Consider the following 26,280-nt stretch of genomic DNA (forward strand, 5'->3'; position numbering starts at 1 on the left):
ATGGTTACATGTTCTCATCTTTTATATGAATAAATATTTGGAAATAAATTTAGGCAAACATAAATTTCAATCAAGCTGTTTTAATTTCTGAATTGCTTAAGTTATGAGTTTTATTTTAAAAATTGACATTTTCAAAACAATTACTGTTATGTTTATCTTTTTCAGCTATCACATATGTTAATTTATCTTTTTCAGCTATCAGAGAAGAGCTTTCAGCAGCACATAGATGAAAATCAGAACAAAGACAAAATTGGGATCAAAATCAATGAATCATCAGATGGTGCTTACAGTGATTCTGGATTGACCAGTATGCTGCTGTGTAATATTGTCATATGCAATAGACCTGCTTAGAATGTCATCCCAGTGAACAAAGCTCAATTAACATGTGATTATAATTTGTATAGGATTGCTGGTCAGTGATTGGAGGATGATTTTCTAACTTGGTCCATTGCCATAATTGACTGGTACTAAAAATGTGTGTTTCAACCAAAGACAGCAGTTACCAGAGCTATTCCAGTTTTAATTATTTTTATGTACACAGGAGAGTGAGAAAGGGGAAGTAATCAAGTATTATAGATACATGAAATTGCTTTGCTCATGTTTTAACAAGTATTAAGATTATCTGCATATATCAGAAAGGTTATAATCATGTAAAACATTTATTTAATATAATCACTCTCATATGAAGTTTTAAGTTTTAATTCTAATAATATGAAAAGTGCTATACCAAGGTTTTTTCAGCATAATGTTTTTATCATTGTTAAACTTAAAAAGAAATATTAATACCAAAAGTTTAATTAAATTACAAAACAAGTGATTGTTTTAAGTTCAAATAGAAAAAGAAAGAAGTAAATATAAAAATTTCAAGGGTGTCCAGTACCTTTGCCAGTGAAACAAAAAATCAGCTTTAAGAACAGTTGGGCAAAAGTTTATTTGTTAATATCTAAACTTTCCATTGATTTCTTATTTTAGAACTATTATCATTGCCATAGTATTTTTCACATCTTTTCATTTATTTGTCTGATCAAAGAGGGCAAATATATGAATTATGATATTTTTCTCACTTTAATGATCTCTTTTCCTTCTATATAGATTTTAAAATCTTACAGTAAGAATCAAAATTTTTGTAACAGATTTATGTAAATATCTCTATTTAAGTATAATAATCAGCTTATCACATAATAGGTTTTATATGGGGAGATTTGCTTGGTATTTTGGTATTTAGTTGTAGAACCTTGAATAATTTTTTGTTCATTTGATGATAACTGGGGGGATAATTTTTTTTTAGGGGGGGATAATATGTGCAGCGCTGCAGCAAGAGTTTTTCTTGTTTTTGCCAAAATTAAGAATACATAAAGCATATCGCATGTAGTCTTGAATGCATATTTGCTTTTAAATATAATCGTATTCCATACAGACCCAACTCGAGAAGTGTAATTATAAGGCTTCTAAGAATATTTATCAGATATTTTCACAACTATCAAATTTAATCATTATGATCAAAAAGAAAATTTATTTTTTTATTCATGAAAGCCAAAATTATACATGCATTACACAAAACAGAGAATGCTTTGAGTTTTGTTGTTCTTAGGTATAAACTTGCCATTCTGCACGTCATTTATTTTTCTGTATCGTTTATGGTCGAAATTAGATAAAAAGTGTAATTTTATATCTATAAAATAAGATTTATGCCAGAACTTTGCTATTTCAAGTTGACTAGTGATGAACTAATTAAATATGTATTAGGGCTTAAGAGAGGCTGTATAAGGAAGTTGGGAAAGCACTGTCATAGATTTTTACTCTAAATTCAGAAATTATTGTGTGTATTTATTATTGTGATTGCGACTAAAATGCGATTTTAATTGTTGCAATATTCAGAAAAAAACTTTGATTCAAAGAAAAAATTTCAAAATGCGAGTTTTAAATATTTTGATGATAACCTTGTCGCATTTTTCGCAATAATAAAAACATCGCAATAATTTCTGAATTTACAGCAGTATTTTATAATGAGTAATAATTAGAAAGGCTAGTGATCAATTCAATTGTATGTTTTTTCTTAATTCAATTTTAAGTGTTAAGTGGCCCATTTTTTGGCTAAGAAATACATGTATCTATTGAACCTAGACAATGGCATGTTATATGTTTTGATATAAAGGAAAATCTTATGAAACCTTATACAGTATGTAAGATGTAAATGTGTAATGGGATAATAATCGAGTATGTATAACATTCAAGAATCTCATTTGAGGTTGTGATCGATATATGTGATATCAGGAGTTTATAGCTGGATTTATCGAATACATGGGATTATAATTATAAAGAAGTAGCATGATTTTATATTATCAGAGAGGAGTTATTAATAACCACTCAGTGTATAATGATTTTTTGCTGAAATGCTTCCATTATTGTATTACTTATGAAAACGGTAATGAGAAGGTGTCTTTTTATAGCCGAGTTGGTCAAATTTTATTTAGTGTTTAAAGATTCCTATAAGTTCTGTAATGCTATATGATTAAATTTAACTATAACTATATTTGAAATTAATTGGGATTCAATTTATGAAAAAAAAATTGAATAGTTTGACATGGTTTTTAAGGTACCTCCCCTTGAATAATAATTAATACATTTCTTACAAACTGTACTCTGAAGGTCCTTTAGAAATTGGCAGGAAGTCCAGAAAATTTTGCTTTTGTCCATCTTTACTAGATTAAAAGTTCAGTTAGAATTAAACCTTTAAATATCTAGTAAAAATAACTTTCATTCCTTCAAGTCCTAATACTTAATGGACAAGTAAACATACAAAACTTTTGAAATGACTGCTTACATGACAAATGTACTTGTATGTTGTAACGAATATTTCTGTAGATAATAGCACTGTACATAACCCATAAAAAGCACATATATGTATATTACAAAAATCATTTTGCCAAACACATGATCCAGGACTATGTATATGTATGTTACTGTATAGCTTGTTATTTTTATTACTATGAAAGGCCAAGCCTTGTGTTATTGATTATTGTTGTAGATTTTTTTGTTCCTGGAACCAAAGGTTTGATAGACCAAATATAAAAAAATCTCTGTTTTTGGTTGATTTGAAGCAAGAAGGAATTCACTGGTTCTACAGTGATCTAGAGAAGTTTTTATAAATGATGCTGCAGATGGTTCTTATTTTTAACATAAATTGTTAATTTCAAAAATTTTAGTTATGATTTCATTATTGCGAAAAATTGTAACAGGATAGTTTTTGCAGAAAACAAAAATCTCAGTGTTGATAGCATAACTTTAATCACTTCCTTAAATCTGAATAATTTTTAGCTTAGTTGAATTTTGTCAGATTAAGTCGGAACCATATTTTTGGCATAATTAGCAATAATTATGCATTGAGAACTTTTCAAAATGTATGTAATAAATTGTGGTCATTATAGAAACACTAAAATAATGTTGTATAGGCAATGTCCAGTCATTAGAAATAATTTATCAGTATTTATCATGCATAAACAGTATTAAAAAGAGTGTTTTTTTTAACCTTGCATTGTATTTCAGTCAAAACCATGTATTGAACTTTGAGTATTGTTTACATTTTTTTTGGAGTGAAGCAATATAATATATAATGATCAATTAACTGACCAATCTGCTTTCTCTTGTTTATATTTTTATAAAATAGATAAGATTTTTGTTTTGTACATTACGAACAATATCCAGTAGTTGCATACTCATTTTTCATTTGTGATACATGAATTAGGAAATGAAATTTGCTTTAATATTGTATTGAATTTATTTCATAAATAATTAATCATGACAGTAATTTTTCACTACTTAAAATCATTATTTGCTGCTTCTTTGATTATTTAATATCATTTTGTGATTTGATGTGAATATGAGAAACATTCCTTTAACAACAGTTATTGTCTCCTCTTGGTAGTTCTTACGACTTAACTAACTTGGTTTAGGAAAAATGGCTGGCTTTAACTTATTATTTTACAGTGGTGACTAGGGGAGATGATTTGAATTTAAGTATTTGTGATCTCCCTTTTGTAAATTGGCTTTGGAGATGATGATTGGTTGGTTTATGTTTCTCATTAGGTCATTAGGTCAAATATGGCAGCCATGTATCGAGCAATTGATATTTATTCACCATTTAAACTAAGATTGTAGAAATTTATACACTTAAATCACAACGATTGTAGAAATTTATACAGTAAAATCACAAAACTTACATTCTAGGGTCTATGACAAAGAGAGAAAGTTTTTGTAGATGATTTTTTTTTGCATATTTGATCATTAAACTAGATTTTTCAAGACATTTTAGCAATATTTGTAAATTAACCATTGTGTTCAAAATTGTATTGATTATAAACAAGTGCATAGCTTTCTGAGGCTGTAATGGTAAAAAGATTTTGCTCGTTTTAGTTTATTTGGTTTGACAGTGCCTGTGGACATTTCTACCTCTGTAAAATGATTCTCATTTCAAAATCGGTAATTGAAAAGATTGATTCTGCTATAAATAGACTGATATTGAATCATATGTGAAATGAACAGGTGAAAAATAAATATAATTTGAGAATTGTAGAATGAACAAATCTGTAGGGGGCAGGGCAGAAGATCTTTGTTGGCATCCTAGTGCCATATTGTACAGTTGAACATATAGTGTAATCTATTTATCATCTACAAAATAAACTATGCTTTTATACTTAGTTGTTTTATTATTATACCCCTGCTTTAAAAAAAAAAGGTGACAACAACGTGACCATAGAGCAGACAACAGCCAAAGGCCACCAATGAATCTTATGAAAGTATGATTTGAGAGTACTGACAGTTACTGAGAGCTAGTTAAAAAGTGGGGGTTTACTATATTACCTCTGTCTATCCATTCGTCTGTCCATCCGTCAGTCCCTCCCATGAATATAATTTGTCACATCCTTCTCAGGAACTACACAACAAGGATTTCTGAAATGTGGCTTCAGGGTTTATATGTGGTAGCTATACAGTGTGATGCCTTTTCAGATTCATCACTCAACAACTTCCTGTTTACCTTATACTTTTAGCTGGCAGGGGGTATCTAAGTGAGCAGTAGCTCACATGTTTGCTTGTTATATGAGGAGGGGCAATAGGGGATCCGTTAACATGTTAACAGCACCTGGCAAAAACAGTTAACAAAAAATGCAAAATGCTGATAACAATTAACAAACTGGGTTGAAAACAGATAACAGTTTAGATTGATCGCTGATAATCAGATAACAGTTTACAACACCTTGAAAAAGGCCAAAACAGGTTAACATAAAAAAGGTATTGCTGTCAACATATATTTGTTCCACCTGACAGAAGTTCCAGTGGAAACTTTATTATAAACAATGTCATAATACCTGTACCTGTTGGAACAACTATTCTATACTATTTATTCCGTTAGGAACATCTACTGTAATATTTATTCCTGTGGAAATAATATTCCAGAATAGTTTTTCCATTTGGAACTTATATTATGAAGGAACTTCTATTCCGTGACATTGCCCCCTCCCCCTTATATCTTTTCTAGCAGTGTGAGATATTAACATTTACCCTGTATATCAGTGCTTGCACATCTCTTTGTTCAGTCAGTAAGAAGTGGTTATAATGATCATACAAAATGAACTAAAAAGAAACAGTTTATTTATTGATCATACACTTAGGGCCTTGGCAGTGTAGTGGTCAAAGTAGTAAAACTACTGTACCACTGTAAAATAAGGAGATGTGATATGATTGCCAAAGAAGACCTGCTTCAAATATGCACATGTTAAAGTGAAAAACATTGAGTCAAAGATGTTTAAATGAACATCTTAATTATATCATTATATTTGACTTTTTCACATTAAGATGAAAGTTTTTCATCCAAATTTCTTTTTTTAAAACATTGATCCCTTCTAGAAACAAGCAAGTAACTCAGGAAAAAAACTAGTATGGACATATAGCAACCACAAATGCAAGTTTTTAACGACCTTGACTGGATATACAGCCCTTGCAAAGTCAGGTAATATAGTTTCTAGTGATAAGAACTTTTATTTGGTTATGGTCCAGTCAACTAAATATTAGGTATATCTTGCTAAAAATTGTTTGTCAGTTTTAATAGTTAAGTCCATTTTGAAGTATGTGAATCCTTAAAGAAATGGATGGTTCCAAAGTTTATAAGACCATTTGGAAGTAGGTGAATCTTTAAAGAATGAACTGTCCCAAAGTGAAGTCCATTTTGAAGTACCCGGTAGGTGAATCTTTAAAGAAATAGACTGTTCCAAAGATTTTAAGCCCATTTGGAAGTAGGTGAATCTTTCAAGAAATGAACTGTCCCAAAGTTAAGTCTATTTTGAAGTAGGTGAATCTTTATAGAGATGGACTATCCCAAAGACTAGTTAATTTATGGATTAACCTTGGGTGAGACCTATTCAGTATAATACATGTATGATGTACTGAACCATTGATTACTTAAAGAAAATCATCTTATAAAGTCATAGAAACAATTTGCCAATCTAAAAATTAATAGTGGTGTGAACAAATCTCTGTGACAACTGTTTAGTTTGAGTAAAAGGTTAGACAAATGTAACAGGTTATATGAGTGTTACTCTTAACCCAGATCTGTAATCACTACTGAATAGTGAATTAGTGATTTGTTTTGGCGATATACGAAATAAACTTTTCAAAATCCAGATTTATATTCAAAACTGAATAGAGTTAGCAATATGCTTTGCACTACATGTATTATCTTAACCTTGACTAGTATTCACAAGTGAGTAGTTTTAGCAGCCTGTTTTGTTCTTAGATAAACCAAATGATTTTCAAAACATAGATGTGTATTCACAAGTAGTCAATGTTTCCTATCAGTTGTCTGTACACTTCTTTGACTAAATAGTCCGAGAGAAGTCATGATTATTTCTCAATTGAACAGATACAAGTAATGAGAATGAGAATGAAATGACTTTAGATTATTTCTATAATTGGTCATTTGATTTCTGTGATAAATTTAGTGGTGAAATGGCAATCTTCTTTGGCTTATTAGACATCAATAATGGAAGACAATAATGAAACTTTGATGGTAAATATATAAGAATTGATCTTGAACTTCATCAAATGATTGCATGATTGCTGCTGAAGGTCCTTGTGCAAATATTTCATCCTTAATCAGTATAAATTTGAGATATGTTAATATAGTTGAGATTAATCTATTTTTAAAGCGTACTATTTTAATGAACTAGTATACACATTTTTGTGGAGGGGCCAGTCAAAGCCTGGATCTGTGTGTAGAATATTCTCACATGCATAGAAAAACCGTCCTTGGCCTTGCAGTTGACTGCTCTTTTGTCAGGTTGTTGTTCTCTTTGACACATTTCCAGTTTCCGTTTTCTATAGAAAATTCTACTTCATTGAGTTTAGGTTTACCTGTTCACACAAAATCCACATAAATTGGTATATGAACATTTATAAATCAACAGTACCCTACTCTATACTAAGATTTTCCCATGCTATTCAAAAGGTTAATCACCTCAGAAAGATGTATTATCCTACTGACTGGTATTATGACTCCCAAAGTGACCTGCGTTTGTTCTGGCTCCAAATTGTCATAGGTTGAGAAATAGCAAGTACCAATTAAATATTTTTTGGTTTTACCCAGTCAAGTAGGAATAAATAAACACCGATCTTCTTGCAAGTGTTAAAACTTATTAATGAACAGTTGTACATTAGAATTTGATGTGACTGTCATACAAGTGAGAGGTTTAGCGATATAAAACCAGGTTCAATCCACCATTTTCTACTTTTAAGAAAATGCCTGTACCAAATGAAGAAATGACAGTTGTTATCCATACATTTGATGAGTTTGAGCTTTTTATTTTGTCATTTGATAAGGGACTTTCCGTTTTGAATTTACGTCCGAGTTCAGTATTTTTGTGATTTTACTTTTGTATAAAAAAATGTGTTGAAACCAAGATTATTCAGATGGAACATGGGTGAATCAAAAGCATAGGCATCCTAAGCAAACGGTGTCATCTATTGATTCCAATACTGAACAATGATTTTAAATATCTCAAGATTAAATTTTCAAGTTGATCGGACTAATTGCAAGCAAATTGTTAACCCATAGATGTAAGAAGATGTGGAATGAGTGCCAATGAGACAACTCCATATTTGATTGTAAGGACACGACTCTGTGAGGAATATAAACACATACCCAGACATCTATGGACACTTATGCTCTAAATTGTGTTGTAGTAAACAATAGAAATACTGGCACTTCAATGATTTATTTTTATAAATGCTTCATATATGTATGTTATCTACATAAAATATACTTTTCTTTTTTATAGTAGTTACAATTTAACATCAAATATTTTCAATTTCCTATATTCTCATAATTGAGGTTAAGTGTCAAATGTTTTCTCTACTGATTATTGCATACTTGAGTATATAACAACAATATTGCTAAAACATACTATTAACCATGATGCTACTTCATTTTTTCTCTATATCATAGAATTTATTTTTTAACTACAAAGGTTTTCCCTAAAACTTCGTTTGACAATATTTTTTTTTTTTTTCCTAATATCAGATCTCAGCAAAATATCTTAATTTTATAATATATCTATGCACTAGGAATAAATAATGTCAGGTTTACACAACATAAGGCAATAAGGCTATCATTTAGGTTTAGAGATCTTACAGAAATAATAATAGGAAGGGAGTTGACAGACAATTATTATTACACAAATTTAATTGATTATTTCCTTTAATTGTTCAGACTCTCTTTGTTAAGGCCTGTTGTCTCTAGAAAATATTTTTCACTTTTAAAATTTTGAAAGTATGCCTGCCAACTTTTACAATTAAAACTAGATCACCCATAACTAATTGCTGTAGTATTAAAAATATAATATTTTAAAATAAATACTTATCTAGTTTAACCTTTGTATAACTTAAAACAATTTTTTTTTATAAAATTGCTAGAAATTTTGAACTCACATACTTTATCAAGAATCCATCCACCTAAAATCTAAGTTATACTAACCCATTCAGGGAAAGCCAAATAGATTTCATATAAACTACCCTGTTAATATTAAACCATCATACATTTAAAGTCATAACACTGTTAAAATCTTTTGTTAATCAATAAACATATTTATACCGAGTGTTTATTTATGAAAATCAAAATGTCACAAAATACCTCAAAACAAAATTTTCCAATTTGTAACATACATTTGTTTTGTAACTTCAACTCTGAAAAAATCAGTGGTATAATTTTGGGGTATGAGTATATTATGTTATCAAATATCGTAACTTTCATTACATTCTTTTTTGACAGAAAATAGAACTAAATAAATGGAAATTCATAGAAGCTTGTCATTTTATATGGATAATGGAAGAAAAATAGTCATTTAACAGGCATAATAAAATAAAAACATTAAAATTAAAAGAAAGATGTTGATTTGAAATCTATGAAATGAATTAATAAAAAAATATCATTTCTTATGATAATGGTATAAAAAACATTGAAATGTATAAAAAAACATAATGGAATAAAAAGCATTGAAATTTATTGAAAAGCATAATGAAAATAAATATACAATCATTGTAATCAATAGAAGCATTTCATATCATATTAGAATGGAATAAAATACATTAAAATAATAGAAATCATCTTTTCATACTGGAATGGAATAAAATACATTGAAATAATAGAAATCATCTTTTCATAAGAAAATGGAATATTTTTTCTTTACATTCATATAAACTCATCCTTTCAAATTATAAGAAAACGGAATAAAATTGAAAATCATAAAAACTCATAATTTCTACGATCATGTAATAAAAAGATAAAATCTATGGAATCATTCTGAATTATATTTTATAATGGCAGTGATTGGCTGCTATTTACAAAAGAGAATAAATAATTAATGGCACTAATGGTAATATACAAATGTAAAATATATAATTATCTAGCTAACAAAATAATGTTAAAATATAACAACAATAATAAATTAAAACAGGGTGTTATTTTGTATCAACTATTCAGATCTCTCAAACAATGAAAATCAGAAAGAATTGTAATTGAACATTATTTTACAACATTTACTCTTGTCATTCTCAAAAATTCATCAAACTCAAAATAAAATGTTTTGTAATGGCAAGATCATGAAGATGTGGAATAATTTTATTAACTTTCTTTTCAGCCCATTCATGATTGCATATATAAAACCCAACACACCTTCTTCACAAGTCAAGTACATCTAATATACCCTTTCATTTCACCACACTGACATATTTAACAAATCAACACCTTATTCAAGGCTGGAAATGATTCTTTTATTAGATATGCTTTGTCTGAAAGAAAATTCTGAACTGGATTCTGATAACAATGAGCAATGCTAGATGTTAAAAAATAGACAAGTTTTGTTTATATGTATATTACTCTACGTTGGAATGCCTTTTCCTAGTGTTGTAGCTTGAGCATACAATAATATCACAGATATTGCTTAGTTTATTTGGGGTCATGACCCTGTCATAATGCTTTGATTGGTGAACTAGCAGAGAATTGTGGGTACTGGTTCCGTAAATCTAGGTCTTCCTGTAGAACTAATGTCTTCTGCTGTAATGAGTTGACTTGTGACTTCAAGGAGTCAATAGTGTCTTCCAACTCCTGAAAGAGAGAAAAATGAAAATTACAATCAGTCAGTTAATTTTCTATATGCCTTGAATTATGAATGAGTGTAGCATACAAATACAATGTTATAAAACCCTTTGTGGCAAATTTGAAAAATTCTTTGAAAAAAATAAAATTGCTGTAAAAACATAAAAACTAACTGGAAAAATAAAAAAAAGACAGAACTAATTAGCTTAAAAGTTTAAGGATAAGCAGAAATATTTTATATACATTTGTGACAACAAGAACATTACAGATTTCTTAAAGTGTGCAACATCTTATAAAGATCAACAATGAAAATGATGATGAGTGAAAACCCATAAAAACACACAGTGTTAAATTCAACCTGTCCAATTTACTATGTGTATAGTGAAATTACTAATAAAATGATGACTAAAGACCATGTAAAGGGCTTTAAAAAAATGCCTGTCTAAATTATTTTACAAGAATCTGAATGTGAAGTGATTTGAGTATATCAATAGCATAATAATTATTGAAAAATTGAGAATGACTCATGTTTAAGCCATCTCTATCCATGATTCTAGTTTAAAAAAAATATTAAAACAAGAATGTGTTCATAGTACACAGATGCACCACTGGCACTATCATTTTCTATGTTCAGTGGATCATGAAATTGGGGTCAAAAATCTAATTTGGCATTAAAATTAGAAAGATCATATCATAGGGAATATGTGTACTTAGTTTCAAGTTGATTGGACTTCAACATCATCAAAAACTACCTTGTCCAAAACCTTAAACCTGAAGCAGGACAATCAAACAAACAAACAGATGGACAAACAAACAAATGAATGAACAAACAAAAGCACAGACAAGAAAACATAGTGTTCCTCTACTATTGCCATTTGGGCATAAAAAATATATATTATATGATTAGAGACAGGATTTAAAGCATCCATCATCACCACCAATTTAATGTGTGTGGAAAGTTCGTACAATAGTGCATTTGCCATCACATGAGAAAATCATATACCTAAACTAAGTTGTATTTAATAAATCATAAAAACAGACAAAAACCAAGAATAGATAAAACACAAATCCAGTATCCACCTGAAACAAAAATTTTGCTTGTATGATTTTTATTTGAAATTTTGATTACTGCCACAACATATATGGTAAGTGATCAAATTGTTATTAACACATTTGTTGCAAGGTAAGAACAAAGCAATGTGATTGCCAAAACCTGGTGTAATTTGTTCTTGAATGACAAAAAACATAACAAATATTGTTAGACTACATAGTGTGCAAGGTGAAACAATGATATGAAATGATGATGATGAAAGAATGTTGCACACTTTCTTTTTTATAATAAACATGTTTTTATATTCATCGCAAAATTTCTCGTCCTGATTATGCATTTAATTTGCCACTGAATATTAATCAGCCAGCCATTATGTACATAAACATGCACTTTCAATTCAATTACTGCTTTAAAAAAATCTTTTATAGCACTTTTTTTTGGGGGGGGGGTATATATTTTTTTAGGCCATTTGATGGGTCATCGATGTTCATCTATGTAAAATTTTTCTATAGGCTTGTTGACAAAACTAGTTGAAACAACAAAAACAAATATCCACTATATACAATTGTTCCTCATTCATAGTCCAAAAAAATTAGTATCCACTACGAAAAATAAAAATCCACATAACGAATTCTGCAGCAGTATTTAAAATATTTTACTTTTAGAAATATGTCATAACTACTAACCTGTCTGACTGAAGATGGCATTAATCCTCTCATTTTCTCCTCAAATGCTAACTTCAACTGGGTTATCTAAAGAACACACAATATTATTATTACTTTGCTAGCGATTGAATAAAATTGATCTAAAAGAGGTTGATGTTTGTTACTGTATATCATATTTGTTTTTTGTTTTCAACACAAATGTGGAACTATGTTTTCTCTATTGAATTGTTTAATACTCATCATTTTGGAACCTCTTATAGATTGCTTGTAGAAATTGTAGTAGGATTTTTGCTCATTGTTGAAGTCTGTACAGTGACCTATAGTTGCTTTCTTCTACATCATTCAGTCTCTGGTGGAGATTTCAATCATACCACATTTTCTTTTTTTTATATTCATTGTATTTTAACAATAAGGGACCCTAAATTGCAGAAGAATTTTTTACCCTATAACCTTATCTTACTAATTATGTGCTATTTTCTCCTTGGTTTTGTGGGCATCTGTCAGAAGACTATCTTATCCCTACCAAAGAAGTCTAAAAACAAATTTATTGTTCTGCAATATTATTAAATAAATTCAAACTTCTGATTTATCATATCACTTTATGCAGGAGTAGAAACTATAGTATAAACTTATCTTTCCCAAAAAATGCATTCACCTACGTAGATCTTGAAATATGATATAACGCCTATTATTGTTGATGACTGTATGATGATTTCCAAATGGTGTTTTTTTTTATATTTTTAATTATTGAAGTTGTTACATTGCTGTAACATAGACATATACCAGTAGCCACACATCTCTTTTAGTCATATCTAGTTTAAAATAATTTCCAATAGATTGCCCCACTTACCTTTTCATCATGATCTGCCTCCATCTGTTCTATCCTTCTCTCTAATGTTCTATTTCTGTTGTGTTGAGATTCATTATCTTTCCTCATACTCTATAAAAAACAAGATACACAAATTTCAGAATAAATCTATTGCAGCACATCTACTTATTTTTATGAGAAAAAAAAATCAGTTCCATAAAAATCATTCTAAGAGAACAACTGGTGAAGGTCTAACTATGGCAAATGCTTATTTTTATGAAGAAAAAAAATCAGTTCCAAAAAATTCATTCTAAGAGAACAAATGGTGAAGGTTTAACTATGGCAAATGCAAATAACTGTTTGAATGTATTATGTAGGTATGTCAAATATTTCTTTCAAACCTTTTCTCATCTTTTCTGCAAAAAATACATATTATGACAAATAGTTTGCATGTGCTGAACTCTTTATTTGCTAAGGTTATATTAATTACTAATTGATACTACTACAGTGACAGCATGGAATAGAAATCTTCATCAACAAAAGTCAAACTATTTGTTTGCCCATTGTAAGAAAAGAACACAATGTTTTAACACTCAATATCTATCTGATTTACAAGAACTGACATTCTGACAAGTTAAATTTTCTAAAAAATTAGATGATTTATAAAATTCAGGATTTTTTTATTAGATTGAACAATTTAAAGTAGAGAAATATTTTATCCTACCAACATGACCAAACACAGTCATAAATTTTTTAAATGCTAAACATGTCTAATTTTATCAAAATAACATTTACATCTAAATTAGTAGTGTAGTTCTTCTTCATATTCCTTCTGTCCTCTTCCTGTTTTGTTGTCGTATCTTTTAATTTCTTATCTCCAGAATCTTTAATCCTGCAAAATTGACAAAATTACAAATATATTCATTTACAGTAAAATATTTCAAGAAATAAACACTTGCTTATACTTTTGTTTCTGAATTTCCTGAATCAGAAAAAAAATCAGTTTCAAAATAGGAAAATAAACAGATAATGCTAAAAGAATGATGAACTTATCTTAGTTTAAAGAAGTGGTTAAACCGAAAACTGGCATTTATTTTTCAAAGCAATAATTGAAACAGATACATTAAATATTCATGAACGATCAATTAATACAAATAAAGATAGTTGCATACCTTTTAATTTCATCTCTCAGATGACTTATTGTGTTCTGCAGCTCATTAATGGTCTGAAAATTAAAAAAATAAAGATGTCCATTAAAATATATATTCATGAATATAGTCAGTAGCAGATTCAGAAATTTTCATAAGTGGCTGGCTGCCTAAGAGGGGCCCAACAACTTCGTGTTTCAGTGAATCCCTCTTTAAGCAACCAAATTTTTTCTCTCAAAATAGGAATATAAATTTTATAGTGGGTCTCATTGGGGTCTAAGCGTGACACTGGATTGACGATTTTTTGTAAGCGTGACACTTGAAAGTCAAATTATTGTCTCGTGAAAATATCTTTTTTTTCACATTTGGCTTCTTAAACTTTCAGCATACTTGATGAAATTTATTCAAGAAACTTATGTTATTTGCACTCGAATCAGTATCTAACATTTACACTGACTTCTTACATCATGTTTTAAAAGTAATTGTGCAACTTATATTAAAACTCCCTACCTCAGCTGCTCTGTTTCCTCGTTCATTATATTCTCTTTCTATATCCTTCAGTCTATTGTTAGTCTAAAACATAAATATCATAGTTTTAAATAAGGAAGCAGTATTACGATAATTTATAGTTGCTAGTCTGAAAATATATGAAATAATTTTAAATATACAGGCAAAAAAAATAATAAAAAAGCACAAATATTATCTACAAATGCATTTTATTTAATTATAATTTACTTGAAAACGCAATCCTTCATATAAAGTAACACTACCAAGCACATTTACTTTTAATAGGTTATATTCTTTTTTGATATGACAGTCTAATCTTCTAATAGACATATGGTCCTCAGTGACATGAATAATTTGTTAAATCCTGTTTTATTTTGGCATTTGAAATAAAGCAATAATTTTGATCTTATAAATAGGTACCAACTTTTTCTAACATTTTCTCTAACTCTGTACTGTGTGATTTCTGTAATTCAAGTCGTTGCTGCTCCATCTCTGATCTCAGCTTAGAAACCTAAATATAAAATATGACTGATTACAAACAGAAAAATGTCTGAACAAATGTTTATATTTCTCAATAATAGAAGTCATGTCTGTTCTTATTCTATATTTTTAAAATTTGGCATCCCTTAAACATAAATGAACTTGATACTATAACAATTAAAAAAATAAATTCTTGGCAATTCTAAGGAATCTTAGATACTAGCCACTCACATTTTCAACTTAACTATAGTTATTTTTGTGTGCATATATCTATGATGTTAGTATTCAAAGATAACATCTGATTCTGTGCTTACAAATACTAACATCATAGATGTATGCACAGTGACATATCTTTTTTCATCATGTTGAATAATCATTTAAATTTACATTTGACTTACGAAAAATTTTAAAATGAAAAGCTAATATTTCAATTTTCTGTAAGAAAACATATTCAATAAGTCACAAAACTTTATTAACAGTAAAAGTTTGTAAACAACAAACCTCTGCCTCATGGTCTCTTTGCATCTTTTGTTTTTCTTCCTCCCGTAACAATCCTAGTTCTACAAGCTGTTGTTTGCGTAGTTGATTAGCCTGTACAACTTCTTCCCTTAACTCTTGAATCTGTTTCTCCATCATATGAACTTTCTGTTAAAATAAATTGTATGTAAAAAGTATGATTTAAAAATCAATAAAAAAAACAAAAACCTCCAAAAACTGCTTTTATAGTTGACAATACAAATTCAACGAATTAACTACAATTAACATGTTCTTGTTGTTGAGCACTTAAGTCTTATCAATCAATCATATAATAAACTAACAGATTAAGAAATATAGTTGAACCACGCTCAGTCAAAGTCAAAGGGACTTGACTTAAGTTTTCAACTTATACGATGTTCAACTCATCCTAGGTTGAGTGTGCCATCTTTTATGTTGAATGCATGAATTACAGGGCAGTAAGATTTAATCAACTTAACCAAAAATTTGAATCAGCCATATTTCACTAATCAGATATTAAAATGCATCAATCAAACAGGAATGTTACAGGAACCAAAAACTTTGACTCATCTTAGTTTTCAACAAAACAACATGGTTCAACTGTATTATACAGTCAAACCTTTATAAAGAGGTCATAAATGGGATCAGAAAACTCATCTTATGGTCGAGACCTTTAAACTGCCTAAGTATTACTACAGTGAGAAAAGAAGAAAGTGACCTTGATAGCAGGTTTCACTGTAGATATAAAGTATCATAACTTATAATTATAAAATATTTGGTACCTTTGAATCTTTATCTTGTTTTTCTTTAAATCTGCATTCTATGTCATAGACTTCATTCCTATTCTGTTCTTTCATAGTGTCTATTTCCCTGTCATGTTCAGTGAGAACCATTTCCTTCTGTTGATGGAACTCCTTCATATACTGTGCTTTCTCCTGTTCTAATGACATCTTTAGTTCTACTTCCTGTGGGAAAAATAAAATACTGTTTTAGAATAATCATTCCAATATGTATGTATTCGGTCATAAAAAAATAGGGTGGATTTACATATTTTTTTAAGAATCAGAGCCAACTTTTTCACATTGTTGAAGGCTGTAAGGTAGTACATGTATACGATTGTTTTAACTTTGGTTGATGTCTCATTGGCAATCATACAACATCTCCTCATGTTCATAGTGTAAAAGATTTTTTTTGATATGCTGTAAAATGCATTTCTCCAATGGATGCAACCTTCCATTCTGAAAATGCATTTATTCAGTTGACAAGCTCAACCTAACAATCTAGTTTTGAGTTTAGTTCATCACAAATATTAAGCGTTAACTTTCTCTGTACCTCTACTTCATCTAACATGTCTAACACTTTAAATTATATTTAAACGATCAAAGTTTTTTTTATTACTATTGCAAGTATCATATTTATATCATACTGTGGGTTCATTATCATTTGTTGGATACCAATTTTGTGGATTTATTGGGTGCAGGAGAACCGCAAATTCAAATTTCCAACAAATTACAAATGAATATTTAATGTAGACTTTGGCACAGCCACAAAATTAAATATCGACGAAAATGAATGTTCATTATCATTTGTTGGATACCAATTTTGTGGATTTATTGGGTGCAGGAGAACCACAAATTCAAATTTCCAACAAATTACAAATGAATATTGAATGTAGACTTTAGCACAGCCACAAAATCAAATATTAAAGAAATTGGTATCAACTTTTATATTAAAAAATCCACTAACATACTTTTATCATGAAAAGTATTGGGATACTGTGGATTCATTAATATTCGTTAGATACCAATTTTCGTGGATTTTGTGGGTACAGGGGAACCAAGAATATAAATATTCAACGAAATACAATCTTTCTACAGAAAAGTATGCAGAATTTGCCAAAACCACGAAATCAAATAGCCAAAAAGTTTTCATCAATCCACAAAAATAAATGAATCCACAGTACTACATTGAAATGACTTACCCTTCTTTCATGCTGGTCTCGTTCCTCATCCAACTGTTTCTGGAATTCTCTAGCTTGTTTTTCTCTTACTTGTTTTGATTTGTTCAAATCTGCTTCTACCCTTTCCATCTGATTAAAAATAAATTGAAAAGTAGATCAATTGCTAATTTCTTTAATACTTATTTATTTATTCAAAATGTCATATGAAATTCCAGGGTCAATCTTTTGCCCGAAAATATCTGGAGTTGTGATTACAATGAAGTTAGTTAGAACAGCATGATTTCCTATCTAAAAAAAAGATTTAAAATTTTTTGTAAACATTCAGACCAAAGTGGACAATTTCAAAACATATATTAAAACAACAAGAGTGCACATGCTGAAATGTCTCACATTTTTTTGCTAACCAGTGATATTATGATGACAAACCTAAATAAAAAGTTTTAATACAAGTATTAAATATTCGTATCATAAGCCAATGAAATGAGGTCAAGGTCATATAAACCAAAATGAGAAATACATGTACATGTTCAAAGAAATAGACTCCACTAAGAAAACTTAAAATTGACCATTGAACCATGAAAATGAGGACAAAAATAGCCTGATTTAACTTTCTCACATGTCTTTAAGTCAACTGAAAACATTTTTTTTCTTGTAACAATGAACTTTATAATTGGGGCCAAATTAGGCCCTTACGGAACTTACTCCTTTGGACCAGTAGTAAGTTCAGAGGGGAAAATTTTTTGAAAAAGAAAAAGAACAACAGACACCAAAGAATGAGAAAAGCTCACTTGTACATGAAGGCCATGTGAGCTAAAAATCAGCTTATTATTGTTTTCTGCATGCATCTGTAGTTTTTAAGAACTCTCTGTCACTACATGTTTGCAAAATACCACAATAATTTTACCTTAAAAAAACCTTCAAAATGAAAGCCATTTAAAATATTTAAAATTTTAAATCATTTAAACATTTAAATGTTGACCTTTAATTTATCTATATATAGATGTTTTATCCAAGGTGAATGCACTAGTTATTGGACATTTTACTTCCCTGTGGAAATTCCTTTTCTAGAGCACCAGCATTTAGAATATTACGGGTAAGAATGTTGTTTTTGAGATAAGTGGTATCAAATTATGAGACATCAATCCAACAACACAAAAATAAACAAACATCTGCAGGACAACACATTATCATAAATCTCATGAAAGCAACTGCTAAACTATCTACTAAGTTCAGATGCAGCTCATATATAACAGCCAATGGCCCTTGCAAGCGTAACATTCTAAAATTCATCATTTATTGGTTAAAATTTAACATAATAAATACTACTTTTCATAGTGTTTCTCTCTTTTGATTAAATTGATTCTTGCATGTGCTGTTGCATTGAATAACTATTTTTTTTTTCAAAAACACTCATTTTTTTTCTACACTTAATTTCAGAAATAAAGAGAGAATATGGCTTCCTTAGTTATTGACTATTGTACCCTCTGTAATGATGATGGAACATCTACAGAAGCTGTCAGGTGGTGTACAGAATGTGAGGTGTTCCTTTGTACAGATTGTGAAAAACATCACAAGAAGTCAAGAATGTCTAAAGCCCATAATACAATGTCTACTAAAGACTACCACAATCTACCCAAATTTATGCAAGAAATAAGTAGTCATTGCAGAGATCACAAGAAGAAGTATGAACTATACTGTTGTTTCCATGCTTGTCCCTGCTGTGTCACCTGCATCACAGATAAACACAAAAAATGTCAAGAAATGAAACCACTGTCAGATATCCTGAAGCAAGTCAAATCATCTGCCTCAGTTCAACTTTTGGAAAAAGATTTGAAGGATGTAAAGGAAAACTTAGAAGAGATCATCAAATATCTAAACCATAGGATTAATACAAGTACTATTCAAAAAACAAAAGCTGCTGAACAAATTCGATCTATGAGGAAGTCAATAGATGATTTTTTAAACAAATTAGAACAAGAAATTCTTGATGATTTGGATTCAAAGCAATCACAGCTGAAATCTAAGATGAACACTTTACTACAACAACTGAAAATACAAGCCAATCAGATAAGCCAATTGCAAAGTGAGTTTTCAAAAATGACACAACATGCAACTGAGCTACAAACGTATGTTGGTCTGAGAGAAATTGAAAAAACTACATCCGAAGCAGCAAAACACTTAGAAGATTTAAAAAGTGGAGGCCTTTTGGATGAAGTTAACCTAGAACTAACAATCTCTTCTGAACTTCAATCAATGAAAGATGTCAAATCATTTGGAGATATACATATCAATACAAGCCCATTTACCCTTCAAGTGAAGGCAGGAAGAAAAGATCAAGCACAGTACCTATTTCAGACTATTCCTACAATTGAACAAATTAAGCCTTCTATGTTAAGACAGCTTAATATTCCACAAGATAAGCAGATTGATTATGTATGTGCCTGTAAAGTATTACCTGATGGTAAATATCTAGTTCTGAAGAACTACTCTGATAAAAGTAACCTGCAGCTGTTTAGTAATGATGGCAAATTTATGAAAGTAGTGAAATTTAAAGGATGCTCACACGATTCTTGCTTTGTTAAAACTAATACAGCTGCTGTCGCATTAGATAAAAACCAGATAGCATTGGTAGATATAGAAAAAAATAAAATTTTCAAATCAATTAACGTTTCTCACTTCTGTTTATCAGTAGCAAGTGATGGTCAAACATTGGTTATTGGCAGCAATTATAAAAGTACAATAGTAAATCTAATTGATATGTCTCAAACAATCTTAGAAGGAGTTGAGGCAGATTGTGTTGCATTATTCAAAGGAAATATATATGGTACAATCAATTGGGGAAACAAAGTATGTTGCTATAAAAGTACTGGAGAAGCTCTCTGGACATTTATGCACAATGATATTGGTCGTCCAACTGGAATAACATTAGACAAGAATGGCTTTGTTTATGTAGTTTCTATGTCCAAGAGTGTTGTAGTAGTAGTATCACCAGATGGTAAAACCTGTAAGACAATACTATCAGAGGCTGAAGGAATCAAATCTCCATTTGCAATAGATATTGACAGAGAATCAGGAATTATGCTAGTATCTTGTGAACTAAGCGTTGATAATGACGATGGTGATAGTAAACATATAACAGCTTCTGTTTATAAAATCTAAAATGTGACATTTTTCATTTTACAAATTAAAAGTCTATATACATATAATCTTTAGGGTTTACTGCTAGTAACAGTATTAATTTATAAATAAGATATGGTACGATTGCCAATGAAAAACAAATATCAACCAAAGTTAAATTGAAATGGGTGTTAACAATTATAGGCAACCATAGTCAGCAGCCTTGTAATTTATACACCTCTAACCTATACCCTATAAACCCCCTTTCATAATAACTATATATCTGTTTAGCATTTATACAAACTAAAATATTTTCTTAGTACATGTATTCAACCTCACAAATTCAAAAAAGTCTGACTCAGAAATTACAACAAAGCAGTTTGGAAATTGAAGAAAAAGGGGTCAAATAGATGAGTAAGACATCATAAAGAACAATGTGAAGAGACCCCTCCTTCTGATGGACGATTTCATACCTAAGTCGAACTTAATTCAAACAAGTGTTCCTGATTACATGATTCAATTATTCCAAACGTTTCTTAAAAGATAACAAAGATGAAGCCCTGACCTGCTACATAAATTGTGACATAGATATAAGAAGATATGGTAGGAGTGCCAATGAGACCACTCTCTATCCAAGTCACAATTTTAAAAGTAAACCATTATAGGAAAAAGTACGGTCTTAAACTTGGAGCCTTGTTTAACAAAACACAGTAAGTTATAAAGGGCCCCAAAAATGACTAGTGTAAAACAATTCAAACAGGAAAACCAACAGTCTAATCTAAATTAAACCAAGAGTGAACACGCTGAAATGTCTTGCCTTCTTGAGGAATCATTGCTATTACGTTGATAGTCCTAAATATAAAGCTTTATTACAACTCTCACATAAACTTAACATTAACCAAGAAAATTAAACACTGACCAACAAACCATGAAAATGAGGTCAAGGTCAGATGAACCATGTAAGGCAGGCATGTACAGCTAACAATTCTTCCATACAACAAATCTAGTTGCCCTAGTGTTTATAGTTTTAGATAAAAAGACCAAAAACACAAAAACTTAACACTGAGCAATTAACCGTGAAAATAAGTTCAAATAAAACCTGTGCAACTGACATATCAATCATAAAATATTTCCAACCACCAAATACAGTTGACCAATTGCTTATAGTAAAAACCAAAACTAAAAAACTTAACTATAACCACTGAACCATGAAAATGAGGTCAAGGTCAGATGACACCTGCCAGTTGCACATGTACACCTTACAGTCCTACCATACACTGAATATACTAGACCTATTGCTAATAGTATCCCAGATATGGACTTGACTGTCAAAACTTAACCTTGTTCACTGATCCATGAAATGAGGTCGAGGTCAAGTGAAAACTGTCTGACAGGCATGAGGACCTTGCAAGGTACACACATATCAAACATAAATATCCTATTACTTATAATAAAACAGAATTTAACATTACAAAAAATCTTCTTTTTTTTTCAAGTAGTCACTGAACCATGAAAATGAGGTCAAAGACATTGGACATGTGACTGATGGAAACTTCATAACATGAGGCATCTATGAACAAAGTATGAAGCATCCAGGTTTTCCACCTTCTAAAATCCAAAGCTTTTTCGAATTGAGGTAAAGCCGCTTTGAGCTTTCTGTTACAAAAGTCGCAGGCTCAATAATAAAATAAAATTAAAACCAAATTTTGATATTGTTCAGAACTATGTATTATAAATGATGTTTGATATATTTAATCAGCATGATAAAACAAGAGGCTCTCAAGAGCCTGAATCGCTCACCTTAATTCTTTTGGTTAAATCTCTCATCAATGATTATTTTGGCTTATCAATTTATTTAAATGTTTTTTGGATCGTCCTATTTTCTTCAAAAGCCAAAAAAAATAATCATTTTCTCCTATGTTCTATTTTAGCCATAGTAGCTATGTTTCTTGACATACAAGGAAATAAAATATAAAATTTATACTAGATACTCTGAAACTCATTTAGCCTAAGTTTGGCTGAAATTGATACAGCAGTTTCAAAGGAGAAGATTTTTCAAAGTAAGTCAACATGATGAACAAATTGTGAAAAAAGTCTTTAAAGGGCAATAACTCCTTAAGGGGTCAATTGACAATTTTGGTCAAATTGACTTAATTGAAGATCTTACTTTGCTGAACATTATTGCTGTTTACAGTTTATTTCTATCTATATTTATCTTCAAGATAATAAACAAAAACAGCAAAATTTCCTTAAAGTTATCAATTCAGGAGCAGCAACCCAACAACAGGTTGTCTGATTCATCTGAAAATTTCAGGGCAGATAGATCTTGACCTGATAAACAATATTACCTAATGTCTGATTTGCTCTAAATGCTTTGGTTTTTGAGTTATTAGCCAAAAACTGCATTTGACCCCTATGTTCTATTTTTAGCAATGGCGACCATGTTTGTTGATAGATCATAACTTCGGATACAATTTACAAACTAGATACCCTAAGGAACATTCAGTTAAAGTTTGGAAGTATTTTGCCCAGTAGTTTCAGAGGAGAAGATTTTTGTAAAAGATTACTAAGATTTACGAAAAATGGTTAAAAATTGACTATAAAGGGCAATAACTCCTAAAGGGGTCAACTGACCATTTCCGTCATGTTGACTTATTTGTAAATCTTACTTTGCTGAACATTATTCCTGTTTACAGTTTATCTCTATCTATAATAATATTCAAGATAATAACCAAAAACAGCAAAATTTCCTTAAAATTACCAATTCAGGGGCAGCAACCCAACAACGGATTGTCTGATTCATCTGAACATTTCAGGGCAGATAGATCTTGACCTGATAAACAATATTACCCCGTGTCAGATTTGCTCTAAATGCTTTGGTTTTTGAGTTATAAGCCAAAAACTGCATTTGACCCCTATGTTCTATTTTTAGCAATGGCGACCATGTTTGTGGATAGATCAAAACTTCGGATACAATTTATAAATTAGATACCCTAAGGAACATTCAATTAAAGTTTGAAAGTATTTGGCCCAGTAGTTTCAGAGGAGAAGATTCTTGAAATAGTTTACGGCGACAGACCACGACAGGCGACAACGGACGACGACAGACGACTGACGACAGACGACGGACGACGACGGACGCCAAGTGATGGCATAAGCTCACTTGTCCCTTCGGGACAGGTGAGCTAAAAAAGTTTTTTTTAGATGGGCTTTCCTCACTTTATCATCTCTGTTGGAAAAAAATGTTAGATTATTGTACACTTCTAAGAAATTTGAAATATTTTCTTCTTTGATAAACAGTTTATATTTTGTATTAATTTGCAAACATGATTTTTTTTATTCACAAATGATGTCATCACAAACACAGATGATTTCAACACAAACTGATGATGTCAGAATAAAAATGGATAACATCATAACAGAAAGACTAACTCTAATTTCAAACTATTATAAGTTTGTGCATCTGTAAAGAAAATCTTAAGCAATATGCAGACCTGACTGTAGCTGTTTGATAAATGTTTGTTTTTCATCAAAAATAATTTAAGGTGGTATCTAACACTACAGGGAGATAACTCTGTAAAATTCAGCTAAATGTTTTAATCAGAATGTTTTGTTAAGGAAATATAAAGCTTCTCAATGATTAAAATTGGTGTTTTTCAAACTGCTAAATAACAAATGAAATTATTCTGATAAAACGATTGGTTAATTTTTTTTTGAAATTTTTATATTTTTGTCAAAGGGTCAAAGTAAACGTCAAAATTTTATGTGAAAATTAAACCAGCCAAATAAATATTAGTCAAGGGTACAACCTTAATGTAGCTTTGTTTATAGATCAAGGTTAAATTTGTCAGCTGGAAAAAACATACCTGTTGTTTCATTTCATCATACATTCTTGTCTGATTTTTTTCTACTTGACCTTTGAAATCAGTCAGAGATTTTTCAGATTGAGCCGTCTGCTGTTTGTTCTGTTCTTGGAGGGATTTTATTTCATCCTCTTTTTCTCTAAAAAAAAAAATTACAAATATATAAGCCACTTATCAAGGCATAAGTTTTTGAAAGAAAGGAAGTTTATTGAAAACTCCACTTCCTGTGTGAATTTTTTTTTATAAATATTGAAGATATCATCTTGGCAACTATGATAATTATATGAATAACCAAATAAATTTACATAAAAGAACAGAATGTGCTTACCTTATTGATTGTTCTAATTTGTGAACCTGTTTCTGATGACTCTGTTCACTATGTTCCATTTCTAGTTTCATAGTTCTAACCTGTAATAAAGGGAGACAAGTCAGTTCTAACCTATAATAAAGGGGGGATGTGATCTTTGACTGTGAACTATTTAATGAAGGGAGACAAGTTGTAAGCTTTGACTGTAAACAGTGTACTGAAGAGAGACAACTTGTAAACTTTGACTGTGAACTGTGTAATAAAGGGAGACAAGTCGTAAACTTTAACTGTAAAAGTGAAATAAAGGGAGACAAAATGTAAACTTTTGACTGTGAACTGTGTAATAAAGGGAGACAAGTTGTAAACTTTGACTGTGAACTGTGTTATAAAGGGAGACAAGTTGTAAGCTTTGATTGTGAACTGTGCAATAAAGGGAGACAAGATTTAAGCTTTGACTGTGAACTGTGCAATAAAGGGAGACAAGTTGTAAACTTTGATTGCGAACTGTGTAATAAAGGGAGACAAGCTTTAAGCTTTGACTGTGAACTGTGTTATAAAGGGAGACAGGTTGTAAACTTTGACTGTGAACTGTGTAATAAAGGGAGTCAAGTTGTAAGCTTTGATTGTGAACTGTAATAAAAGGACACAAGCTTTAAGCTTTGAATGTGAACTGTGTAATAAAAGGACACAAGCTTAAACTTTGACTGTGAACTATGTAAGGGCTATTCCAGAAAAAAATGTATGGGGGAGGTTGGAAGTCACATTGTATTAATAATACATGGGTGATGGGTATCAGAGCAACTTTTCACACTATAATGCACTATAATTCTCAATTACAATTGTGTGGGTGGTGGGTACTGACAAAAACTGCCTATAACTGTTTATAATGAGATTTCATGATCACTGTTGGAATTCTTACCTGTTTATCATGTAAGTTTTCTAGATGTATCTTTCCTTGTTGTTGTACTTGTTCCATTTCCTAAAAGAAAAAACATTAGAAAACTCAGTAATACAATTTTACCATTAAAATAGCATAACTGTAATGAGTATACTGAATCAACATAACAATACGAAAACATCAAATTTTGAAGAAATCAATTTAAAACTAGTTTATACTTTCAAAATAATAACTTTATATATACTAAAATGATGATATTGTTATAGATAAAAACTGAAATAAAAACTTTTTATTTCTTTACAATTTTATCTAATATACAAATGTAAATAATCAACA

General features: G+C 30.1%; 2 protein-coding genes across 12 annotated transcripts in view; one reads left to right on the top strand and one right to left on the bottom strand.

The window, feature by feature from the left end:
• LOC134711204 (vasodilator-stimulated phosphoprotein-like) overlaps positions 1 to 4,693 on the top strand; it is a 34,363-nt gene extending 29,670 nt beyond the window's left edge. For all 5 annotated transcript variants that reach the window (XM_063571667.1, XM_063571664.1, XM_063571665.1 and 2 more), the window contains one exon: positions 196 to 4,693. In XM_063571667.1, the coding sequence (XP_063427737.1) occupies positions 196 to 230 (35 nt within the window). In that variant the 3' untranslated portion in view covers positions 231 to 4,693. The remainder of the gene's footprint in view (positions 1 to 195) is intronic.
• Positions 4,694 to 8,251: 3,558 nt separating this feature from the next.
• The window catches only part of LOC134711200 (centrosomal protein of 112 kDa-like), a 45,972-nt gene continuing 27,943 nt past the window's right edge, over positions 8,252 to 26,280 (bottom strand). For all 7 annotated transcript variants that reach the window (XM_063571656.1, XM_063571654.1, XM_063571657.1 and 4 more), the window contains 13 exons: positions 25,966 to 26,025; positions 25,068 to 25,147; positions 24,743 to 24,878; positions 17,781 to 17,888; positions 16,582 to 16,764; positions 15,806 to 15,949; positions 15,249 to 15,335; positions 14,828 to 14,890; positions 14,342 to 14,394; positions 13,965 to 14,061; positions 13,212 to 13,301; positions 12,383 to 12,448; positions 8,252 to 10,654 (listed from right to left, as the gene is read on the bottom strand). In XM_063571656.1, the coding sequence (XP_063427726.1) occupies positions 10,517 to 10,654; positions 12,383 to 12,448; positions 13,212 to 13,301; positions 13,965 to 14,061; positions 14,342 to 14,394; positions 14,828 to 14,890; positions 15,249 to 15,335; positions 15,806 to 15,949; positions 16,582 to 16,764; positions 17,781 to 17,888; positions 24,743 to 24,878; positions 25,068 to 25,147; positions 25,966 to 26,025 (1,305 nt within the window). In that variant the 3' untranslated portion in view covers positions 8,252 to 10,516. The remainder of the gene's footprint in view (positions 10,655 to 12,382; positions 12,449 to 13,211; positions 13,302 to 13,964; positions 14,062 to 14,341; positions 14,395 to 14,827; positions 14,891 to 15,248; positions 15,336 to 15,805; positions 15,950 to 16,581; positions 16,765 to 17,780; positions 17,889 to 24,742; positions 24,879 to 25,067; positions 25,148 to 25,965; positions 26,026 to 26,280) is intronic.

Source organism: Mytilus trossulus, chromosome 3 (assembly GCF_036588685.1).
Source record: "Mytilus trossulus isolate FHL-02 chromosome 3, PNRI_Mtr1.1.1.hap1, whole genome shotgun sequence".
NCBI classification, from domain to species: Eukaryota; Metazoa; Mollusca; class Bivalvia; order Mytilida; family Mytilidae; genus Mytilus; species Mytilus trossulus.